The following is an 11,196-nucleotide window of genomic DNA, read 5'->3' as shown; positions in this document are numbered from 1 at the left end:
CTGGTTTGATTTCTGGGTTGGGGGAGATTCTGCCTTGAATAATGTCAGATCCCTGGGTCAGACATCATGAAAGGGGGAAGGAACAGATTGAAAATTTTTTCACAAACTGCCTTTCTGAGCCCCCAACTGTTTGAGTATGTGCCCTCCTATGTGGTCAATATCAGACCTCTAAGAGAAACATCCAGCTCCTGGCCACAATCAATAACTTGGGCCCCTTCTGAAGACACAGTGTCACCCCTGAGGTCAGGGTCCTTTCCTGCCCTGGGGAGAGGTGCCTGTCACAGAGGATGGGGAAGGGGATGGAGGTCATCTGGAGTCTGGCTGTGTTTGGAATGTGGCTGGGGAGTGGCCTGGGTGCCACAGGACTCTTCTGGTTTCTGCATGGCCACTCACAGCTCCCCGGGTGGTCGGCCTGCACTGGAAGCACAGCGGAAGCCTAGGTTGTCTGAGGCTGAATCTGGAGTGTTGCCCATCCTGCCACCAGAGAAGCGGAGAGAGAACGGACATTTGCTGAGAAAGGGGCCTGGGCCTCACTCAGCTCTCCTGCTCCAGCTCCCAGGGCCTGCTGTCATCTGGGAGATTTGGGGGCTGGGGACTGGGGAGGGCCTGGTTTGGAAAGAAAAGTGGTATGAGGGCAGGTCCAGAGGGCGTGCCATTCCTGGGGAGTGGGAGAGCTAAGAAGGGACCTTGGGACAGGGTGGAGGAAGAGAGGGTGGTCCTGAGACTGCATAAAAGGCAGGAAAGGCCATGCCTAATAACTTCCAACTGTTGGTAGTTTAGACTAATAACTCAGTCAAAATGAACCTGTCGGCAACAAGTGAGAACATCATAGCGTCAATCAGTACTCACACTTTTCAAAGAACTGTCACATGGATTACTGCATTTGCTATTTCTCTTACTGCTCTGGAGGGTAGGTTTTGTTCACCATCTCACAGACCCCAGAATCAGATACCAGGAAGATTTAAATGTCTTGCCCAAGGGCCACCACTGCTTCAGCGGAATCAGCAGCAAACCCAATTTCCTGGTCCCCAGACGAATCCTTTCTCCACTACTTTGTCCTAAGGTAAAAGGGGAAAGGCTTCCTGGTGGCCCAGTGGTTAAAAATCTGCCTTGCAATGCAGGGAGTGGGGTTCGATCCCTGGTCGGGGAATGAAGATCCCACATTCCTTGGGGCAAGTAAGCAGGTGCACTGCAGCTGAGCCTGAGTGCCACAACTAGAGAGTCTGTGAGTCACAATGGAAGATCCTGCCTGATGCAATGCAGGCAAACACATAAGTAAATAAACATTACAAAACAGAAAAAGGTGAGGCTAATCCACAGCGCCCCTCTACCATCCTTAGGGAACCCAGGTGCAGGAGCAGCTGCAGGGAGATTAATCAAAACAAATCTACAGACAAAGCAGAAAGTCCTAGAAGGCAATTTGGGAGCTGGGAACTCTACCGTTCAGGGGCCAGCACTGTCACTAATCATCTGTATGAAACGAGCAGGTCCCAGGACCTCCCTGAGTCTATTTTTCCTTGATTGTAAAACAAAATGGTTGCAGAAAATGTCTTTTTACGTGCCCTCTTGTTAAAAAAGTTAATATTTCAATGATCCCTGGCCATGACCTATTGATGTGGCCATTCCAGTCCCCTCCCTGTGCACGCCTAGCTATGAGGAGGAGAAAAACCCACATATTAAGACGTCAGACACAGTCTCCCTCGGTGCTGAGAGCTGGCAGGAAAAGGCACCGGGCTCCTGGCTTTACCTGGTGAGTTTGGCTTGCTTTCTCTTCTGGAGCCACACACCCCCAGTGGAGAGAGCGGTGTGGAAGCAGCGCCCACACCAGCTCCGGTGCTACCTGTGCTCCAGAAGACCAGGACCCAGCCCCGCACCTGGTGGTGACACGCGCCCGGTGGTTGGCAGAGCCGTCGGCTGTGTCGATCCAGGACGCCCCCCGGAGGACACGCATGTCCTGGTCGGCAGCCTGGTACTGTGACGCTGTCCATTCCCATACGTTGCCCACGAGGTCATAGAGCCCTGCGGCACAGTGGCAGGTCAGGCCCTGGCTGGGTATGCCACCCCCACCCGCCCTGACCAACAACGGCCTGGGGGACCAAATGTTTCCCAGCGCTACTTCTCCTGCCTCAACCACCAGGCAGAACCATTCCACCAACCAACCCGTGAACGCTGACAGCAACCCGCTGTGCAGTCTTACCGTAGTCGTTCTGTGGGGGGAAAGCATTCACAGGGGAGACACCATGGAAGCCATCCTCAGCCTTGTCGCCCTTGGGGAACTTTCCCTGGGGTGGGTTGGAGGGGATGTTTAGGCTTCAGGATTTACCGTCCACTTGCCCAGAGGGGTTTTAACCAAGGCCATCTTGAGGCACCCTCTGGGGCAGGGGAAGGGCATGGGGCAGTGACCTGAGGTCCCAAGCCAGCTGCCTCGTGTCCTCCACCATGACCTCCTGACTGGATTAGGAATTGTGTGGTTCCCCGTGTGTCCACACCCGCCCAGCCCACCCACAACTTCTCCACTCTCAGCGACTTCCCTCAGCCGCATGAGCCCCATGTGCCTTCGGAGGAAAGGCCCCACCTGCCCGCTCTGTACGCCGCCTCTCCCTACAGGAACCAGTGTTCCCCTGTACCTTCGCCTGCCCTTCCACCACCAACAGGCATCACTCTCCCTCACCTGCCCTGACCCTGCCTTCCTCACCTCCTGCTCTTTACCACCAAGATTCTGGAACAAGTAACCAGTGTTTGCTGACGTCATTTGTTCAACTTATTCATTTGATTGGAGTGCAGTGGCTCTGGGCACCAGCCTTCGGAGTCTGTCACGTCTCTGAACATGCTGTACCCTTCCCCACTGCTGACATGCATATTGCTTCCTCCACTTTTCTCCCGGCAAGCTCCAGGTCCACCAGCTCAAATGGCACGTTCACCATCCAGTCACTCCCCCACCTCCAGGCAGGGATGCGCTCCCGAGCACACACTGCTCATCTTTACTATGCAGCCCCACTACACTGTCTTTCGCCTTACCCCTTTACCACCCTGAGAAAAGAACAGGGCGAGGAACTTGTCTTACCTGCCACAGGTTGGTGCGGTTTGGCTGGAACTTGTTTCCCCAGGGGTACACCTGACCTGCCAGGTGGGCAAGGAGACAGCGGAGGGGAGAGGTGAAGGGTTGGGGAAGAAGGGAAAGACAGAAGGAGCGAGGGGACCGAAAGGAAGAGAGGAGGTGATGAGAAAGAAGAGTAAGATGACTCACTTTGACATCTCATGCCCTTCCCTTGCCCTCACAGAACTGCACTCAGAGCCCCTGACTTCTGATCTGTTCCTGGACAGCACAATCCTAGGTGTGGTTTATGGACCAGTGCCATTCTGTAAACTATGTGTTACCCACTCATGCTGGGGTAAGTATAGAAACTGAGGGTAAGCATGGAGAGACTTATTCATTGGACTTAGACTGGATCAATGAACAAGCAATCTCATTTATCACATTAACAATACTGACTATGGGTATAGCTGGTGTTCATTCAAAGACTGTGTAGAGGCAGTGAATATGGGGAATTGCTATTTCACTCTAACTTTTTGTTTAGTTAGGACTGAAAAATAACTGAGTTATGAACAAACAGCTGTTTGTCACATTAATCCCTCCACAGCTATGGAAAAGGTATCCAGTGTAGGTAACACTTTTCCTCATGCCATGTGGTTCTGATTATATTTATCTGAAGTGGCACATGTCTATGGAATCTCCACTGATTAAATTTTCATTCTATTTTCTAGTTATTTTTATGGTATTTTATGGAAGTACTGGTTTGAGACAGATTAGAAGTAACAGTAACAACTGATCCATGACCACAGAGTGTAAGAAGCACTACTCCAGGGAGTATGAGCCCGTCCCACCCTTTGAAGCCCACCCCCCACCCCCATGCAAGGCAGGATGGAGAGAAAGAATCAAGGGAGATCGCCCTGGCGTCTCTATACCCTTCAAGCCCCCTCGGGCAGCAAACTCCCACTCTTCCTCAGTGGGCAGCCGTTTCCCCCGCCAAGCACAGTAGGCACGGGCATCATTCCAGCTCACGTGTACCACTGGGAACTCCAGTTTCTCTCGGATGCCAGAGCCAGGACCTGCAGGCTGATAGCCAGGATGAAGTGAGACAAGCTTCTGGGAGCTCATGAAGTCTGAGGAAGGCTATGCTTAGGGTGCCTGTGTTCAGCTTTTACCACTAGATGGAGCAAGGAGGTAGGAAGAGAGAGCCTGGTGAGTGAGGAAAGGTCCAGAGACAGACAGAAGGACTACGGGAGACGAAAGGGAGAAAGTGGACAAAGGGGACAGGCCAGGGTAAAAGGACTGGGGCAGAGCGCACAGGCCAACTTGGCTGCTTCCCTGAAATTTCTCCGTCATCCTTTTAAACTCAGTATTCCCAGATGGGCAAGGGATCATGGGAAGCCAGGCTTCCACAACGAGAGTCAGCAGCAGCAGGAAACAAGACAGAGGAACCAACCCTTACCTGCCTCCAGAATGCCCTTTCCACGGGGAGCCACCAGAGGAGAGACTGCAAAAAGGAAGGAGTGCAATTACAAGGTGCTCTGGCCCAGCGAGGCAGAGACTTCAGGCTGAGACTCCGGTGGTCCAAGTGAGGTTGTGTCTGGGATCTTTTACTTATTTATTATTTATGGCTGTGCGGGGTGTTTGCTGCTGCGCTGGCTTTCCTCTAGCTAGGGTGAGCAGGGCTACTCTCTAGTTGCGGTACACGGGCTTCTCGTTGCGGTGGGTTCTCTTATCAAGGCTCATGGGCTTTGGTAGTTGCGGCTCCTAGGCTCTAGAGCACAGGCTCAGTAGTTGTAGCACATGGCCTTAGTCACTCCTTGGCATGTGGGATCCTCCTGGATCAGGGATCAAACCCCCATCTCCTGCGTTGGCAGGCGGATTCTTTACCACTGAGCCACCAGGGAAGCCCCTGTGTTCAGAATCTTTAAAGTTTGACACCTCACCACCCTTATTAGAAGGAGGCTTCTCCAGGGGTTCTCTGGCTGGTCCAGGGAGTACCCTGAACCCTGTGTATTATCTGCATCTTTACAGGGTCTCTCTATGCGGACCTCAGCACAAAGTGAACATCCCGGGAGTGTGTGCTCATCTGGCTCTTCCAGGGTGGGTCTCTTTGGCTTCTTCCCTGCCTCTGGTTCTCAGGTTTGAGTCTCTACTATGGCCCAGGTGACCCTCTAGAACCCATAGGGTTCTTGGTCCAGGTCCCACTCCCATGAGCCCAGCTGCAACCCTGGGTTCTCTTACCTGCATTTTCTGGGTTGCTTTGTTTCTAAGCTCATCAGAAACAAGGTCCTCAAAGACAAAGCTCCACCCAAACACCTCAGCCTCTGTGCGGTACTTTTTCTCCCTGACAAATTCCCTAAAAAGAGAGATTTCGTAGAGTTTAGCTGACAGGCTTCTGTGCTCCACCCTCACCCTCTCTTGCTCCAGCAAACCTCATACACCCTTATCCTATTAGTCACACATCATAGAGTCTTCAGGAACTACAAGGAATTAACCTGAGAACCTGAGCAGATTTTCTTTTAAAATTTCTTTCTGTGTGTGCAGTTCACAAACAGGAGAATTCACACTTTCTGGGGTATAGTTTTGTGAGTTTTGATAAAGCATATGGTCATTGTCACAATCAAGATACAGAGAAGTTCATTAACTGCCCCCCCAAATTCCCCGATGCCTCCTCAATCACTGCTCTGTTTTTTGTCTCTATAGTTCTGCCTTTCCTAGAATATCAATTCACATAAACTGAATCATGCAGTATGCAGTTTTGGGGTCTGGCTTCTTTCACTTAGCATACTGCTTCCAAGAATCATCTGTGTTGTTGACAGTGTCAGTAGTTTGTTCCTTTTTTTGGGGGGGGGCAGTTTTTGTTCTTTTTTATTGCTGAGTAATATTTCACTGGATGGACAGACCAGATTTCGTTTATCCATTCACCAGCTGCAGGTCATCTGGGTTATCTCCAGTTTTTGGAGATAGTGAATAAAGCTGCTGAGAAGATTCAAGGGCAGGGAGTTGGTCTCTCTTCATCACATACCTAATCTCACATCGATCATGGGAGGCATGGGAGGAAGGGAGAATAGGTTTTACTATCTCCCTCAGACAGATGAGAGAAATTGAATCAAATTGAAATGACTTGCTGACGGACTTCCCTGTGGTCCAGCGGGAATCTGCCTTGCAATGCAGGGGATGCGGGTTGGATCCCTGGTAGGGAAACTAAGATCCCACATGCCGAGGAGCTGCTGAACCTGAAAGCCACAACTAGAGAGTCCAAGTGCTGCAACTAAGACCCAATGTCACCAAATAAATAATTTTTTTTTTAAATGACTTGCTGAGATTTTAGAATGGATTTTCATATAGTTTGGTATGGCTGAGCCAATTTCAACATGCAGATTTCCAGGATAAGACAGATTGTTTTCTCTGGACTGAGAGTACCCGGTTGGTGTCAGCCCTCTGATGTGAGAAGAAACTGTTCACCCATCAAAGGGGTATTGAGAATGCAGGAGGAGGTGAGGTTTGGTAGCAACAGCTACTTACTGACCTCTGACCATCTGAATGGTTTGAGACTCTTACCAGAGAGGTAAACACAGATTATAGGTTCTAAGCAAAGTTTAGGGGCTTGCTGGAGGTGACATTATACTTCCTTCATCTAAAAGGTCATCATTTGAAACATAAAAGAATGCATCTATCTAGCTAGCAATTTATGGTTGTCATGATGTGGTGTGAGCCTGATCAGAGGTGATTTCTCCTTTGATTTTAATAACTTTCCTTTTAAAAATGTTTTTTAAAGCATGTATAACATTATATTATAGAAACATGAGAAAACATAGGTAAGTAAAAAGGAAAAAGCTAAAATCATCCATTATCACACCAAGATACAACTGTCTATATTCGCTCCCTCTTCACTCCACAACCAAGTATTTTTTTTTAAAGATGACATCTCTATTTTATTTATTTATTTTGGCTACACTGTGCAGCATGCAGAATCTCAGTTCCCTGACCAAGAACTGAACCAGTGCCCTGCTTTGAGAACACAGAGTCTTAATCACTAGACTGCCAGGGATGTCCCCAGTCAAGGGTTCTTAAATTGCTTTCATAAGGTTCTTCCTGTCATTATTTTCATTTGGAAATCGCAAAAACATGAGCAATCCATCACCTCATGCAATACTGCATCTTCCAGTTCTTTTTAATGCATATACATTCTATACACATAGTTTAATAAATTGCTCTTTAGCCATGTGTAGTTCAGTAAATATAACAGGAAAGACTTGCCACACTTTCTTCCAAATTTAAAGAGGTGATTTTCAAGAGCTTTATTTGGGTATGTTGTAAGACCAGGATTTTCAGAGTTGATGGGAAAGAGTCTTGTGGGAAAACTTATTTTGATAAATTATTACACATGCAGAAAACTGATCACACTGACTGGATCTGTCCACATGGAAAATAAACTGGATTTTCAGAAAAAAAAAAACAAAAACTGGGCCATATCCTATGTAGTATTTTGTAACCTTTCTTCACAACACTTTTTAACTATCTCTTTTTGACAGCAGGTTTTTTTAAGGCTGCTAAGTATTCTGTTATATTGATACAATATATTTAAGTGATCCTTAAATTGTTAACATTTATTTGCAAAGTCACCTTTTTAGCTAAACTTTTTTTGACAACCTTAATTCTTCAAGACAAATCCCTAGACTGGAACCAATGAGTCAAAAGGCCTGAGGAGTTTACTGACAATCTTTACGCTTATTTTAGCCTGAGTCTCCTGAATCAATTTTCACCAGCAAGTTTTGATCTTAAAAAGTTTTAAATCCACAAATGTAAAATTTATGTCATTTTTCACATTTGCTTTATTTGTCTTCCCATCCTCCCCTCTTCCTTTCCGCCTCCTTTCTATATACTCCTCCCTCCACTGTTTGAAGGTAAATTACTGACATATGCTGAATCATTTTCTACTTTAACCTACTCATAATGTATCACTGTGGGGACATTGAGGCATTCAACATGGCTTCTTAGATTAAGCTGGAATCAAAATGTTTGATTCTGGAAATAATTCCATTTCCCTAAGTAATACTGGGTTGGCCAAGAAGTCTGTTCAGTTAGTTCAATAACATCCTTGTTGAAACTGAAAAATATGTCATTTTAACTTAAAACCAAATGCACTTTTTGGCCAACCCAATATAAAGGGAATTTAAGGAACTCTCAACTATTATGACCCTTCTCCCGACTCCTCCTCCCCTGATGAAGAGTGTCTGACTTCTGCCCATATTTCTCAGTGGTATGCCTAGTACATGGAAAAATCCACTGGCTCAAGAGTCAGGGGATCTGAGTTACAGGCCCAGTTGGCCACTAATGAAAAATGAAGTAAACCTCTTTGGACTTCAGAGTCCTCATCTGAAAAATGCAGATAACACTTGCAAAGATGATATTCTGATTGTGAACAAGCTAATCTCCTTTTAAATATTGTGAAATATTAGAATAACTCTTCCAGGAGTTACTTCTCCTGGAAGAACACTGGGAGTACCTGAAGTCTTTGTTGGTGACAGGAAATATGTCGATGGCAAAGGGTTTTACCGTCACCTCCCGGACAGGTCCTTCACCATCTCTGCCGTCTGGTGAGTTGGTTCCCATCTGGAATCTCCCGCCTGGCAGCTGGACCATGTTGGTTGTCTGTCCATTTCCTGCAGAGGAAAAAGAAAGTGGTCATTAATTACATGAATATATATAAAATAAGTGGTAATATTTGGATCATATGTAAGGCTCAATGCTATAGTGAAAAAATCTGGAGGCTGAAAAATTTGGCTTTAAATTCTTATTCTGTCACTTAATTTGCTGAATGACTGTGGGCAAATTACTTCTTCTGGATTTCAGTCTCTTCATCTATAAAATGGGGGTAATATCTAACTAACTCAAATGCATGGCTATATTAAATGTGTGAGATGTTTAGCACATGGCAGGTTTTCAACAAATGATTTTCTTTACCTCTCTGTCCCTCTACATGACAACCCTTTGTCCCAGTAGGATAAATCTAAACATTGTAAGAATCTGCCTGCCAATGCAGGAGACACAGGTTTGATCCTTGGGTTGGGAAGATCCCCTGGAGAAGGAAATGGCAACCCACTGAAGAATACTTGCCTGGGAAATCCCATGGACAGAGAAGCCTGGTAGGCTACAGTCCCTGGAGTTGCAAGAGTCGGACAAGATTTCGCAACTAAACAACAACATAGCCTTTAAATACATCTATCAACTTGCCACTCATTCTTCTGCTCATGTTGTTTCTTTGCCTCTTCTCCATTATATCATATAAGAAAGAAAAGAACTACATCTATTTTTCCAGGCTATACCTGGCACCTAGCACAAGTGCACAAAAATTATCATCAAATAATCGAATGAACTCTCTCATACTTGCTGTTTGAATGCCTCAAAAAAATCATAGAATTAAAAGGATCTTTATTTCAACTCCCTCATTTGACGGGAACAAACTAAGGCCCTAAAGGCCACACTTTTCTGGCTTGATGTACTACTTTGTTGTGTTTTTACCTAAAGATGTCTAAGTACTATAAGTTTCCTAAAGGCAGAGTCCACATGTTTTCACGTTCCCCAGAATCTTATCTTTGGCCCTTTTCTGGATCTCACTGACACACACCAATGATTTCATCATCTTTAAGGGAGGCTGGAGGGTGGAATAGAGCAAGCAGGAAATTCTCAGACTAAAAGAGAATTAAGAAACAACACACAATAGCAATATTTGAATTTTATTTTGACATTAATTCAACAAGTAAACTATAATTTAAGAACACAGCAGATGAATTTGAACACTAACTGGATGTTCAATGACATTAAGGAGTATTGTTAATTTTTTAGGTGGGAGAGTTAGTGACACTCTGTGTGTGTGTGTGATTTCGTGTCTTTTTGGCTATTCAAACTAAATAATTACGAATAAAACTATATCGTGCCTCAATTCACTCCAAACTAAACCTCCCAGAGTAATGGAAAAATGGAAGGGGTTCCAAACAAGCAAGATTAAAACTGGCAACTGTTTAAATTGGGAAACAGGTACGTGGGGGGTGGGGGGACAGGCGGGAGAGGCTCGTTTTATTAACTTTTTTATGCTCAAAAGATTCCAGAATAATAAATTAAAAGTTAAAATAAAAAGTGAAATACAACGATATAAGCTGTTAACCCCCTCGCCCAGTTGGCCGCCTCTGGGAGGTGCCTCCGGGCGCTGACAGCCGCGGTGGCCGAGCGCCCCACCCCTTTCCTCCTGCCTCCTGGGACAGTCGGGCAGGCCAGCACACTGACCTAGTTCGAGCCACCGGCCGGAGAGGAGCGACAGAACAGTCAGCAGCGGCGACAGCGAAGTTCCCATGCCGGGAACACGAGCCCCGTGAGCACCGCTGCAGTAGCACCACCCTGCGGCTCTCGCGCACGCGCCCCGCACGCCTCACGTCGGCGGCCGTGCCCTGCGCGCGCGTGCGCACTGGTCACGGGAGCCCACCCAGCTGGAAATCCGGAGTTAAGCAGGGACTAGAGTCCCAAATTTCCACGTTGTGTTCTAAGTCACTTCAGTCGTCTCCGACTCTGTGCGACCCCATCCCTGGGATTCTCCAGGCAAGAACACTGGAGTGGGTTGCCACTTCCTTCTCCAATGCATAAAAGTGAAAAGTGAAAGTGAAGTCGCTCAGTCATGTCCGACTCGGCGACCCCATGGACTGCAGCCTACCAGACTCCTCCAGGGATTTTCCAGGCAAGAGTACTGGAGTGGGGCGCCATTGCCTTCTCCGACGCTGTGTTCTAGAACCGGTTAATTAACAAAAAGCTATTTTCTCAGGATTAAGGTCTAGAAGAGGAAGCTCCAGTATTTTGGTCTTCTGGTGTGAACAGCTGACTTACTGGAAAAGTCCCTGATGCTGGGAATGGTTGAGGGAAGAGGGCGTCAGGGGATGAGATGGCTGGATGGCATCACTAATGCAATGGATGTGAACTTGGGCAAACTGGGAGATGGTGAGGGGCCGGGAGGCCTGGCATGCTGCAGTCCATGGGCTCGCAAAGAGCGGGTCAGACACGACTGGGAGACTGAACAAAGTCTAGAGGCCCTGCCAGTTCAGAATCCCCTTTATTAACTTGTGAACCACTGGATGGATTGATTTCCTTCCCTTTTATATGCAGATTCCTTT

General features: G+C 47.0%; 1 protein-coding gene across 2 annotated transcripts; it reads right to left on the bottom strand.

The window, feature by feature from the left end:
- Positions 1–302: 302 nt before the first annotated feature.
- SUMF2 (sulfatase modifying factor 2) lies at positions 303–10,463 on the bottom strand. Of its 2 annotated transcripts, XM_020893722.2 has the most exons (9): positions 10,322–10,460; positions 8,544–8,700; positions 5,276–5,390; positions 4,494–4,538; positions 3,967–4,117; positions 3,065–3,120; positions 2,198–2,282; positions 1,875–2,019; positions 303–474 (listed from the first exon to the last, which is right to left on the bottom strand). In XM_020893722.2, exons 1-9 carry the CDS (start codon positions 10,386–10,388, stop codon positions 390–392), a joined length of 906 nt encoding a protein of 301 aa, XP_020749381.1. In that variant the 5' UTR covers positions 10,389–10,460; the 3' UTR covers positions 303–389. The 2 variants fall into 2 exon arrangements, with proteins under 2 accessions (XP_020749381.1, XP_020749382.1); XM_020893723.2 differs by lacking the exon at positions 5,276–5,390 and having other exon boundaries at positions 8,594–8,700; positions 10,322–10,463.
- Positions 10,464–11,196: the final 733 nt, after the last annotated feature.

The sequence above is a fragment of the Odocoileus virginianus genome, chromosome 33, assembly GCF_023699985.2.
Source record: "Odocoileus virginianus isolate 20LAN1187 ecotype Illinois chromosome 33, Ovbor_1.2, whole genome shotgun sequence".
Lineage (NCBI taxonomy): Eukaryota > Metazoa > Chordata > Mammalia > Artiodactyla > Cervidae > Odocoileus > Odocoileus virginianus.
The sequence above is the reverse complement of the archived record's forward strand: the minus strand, read 5'-3'. Positions and strand labels throughout refer to the sequence as shown.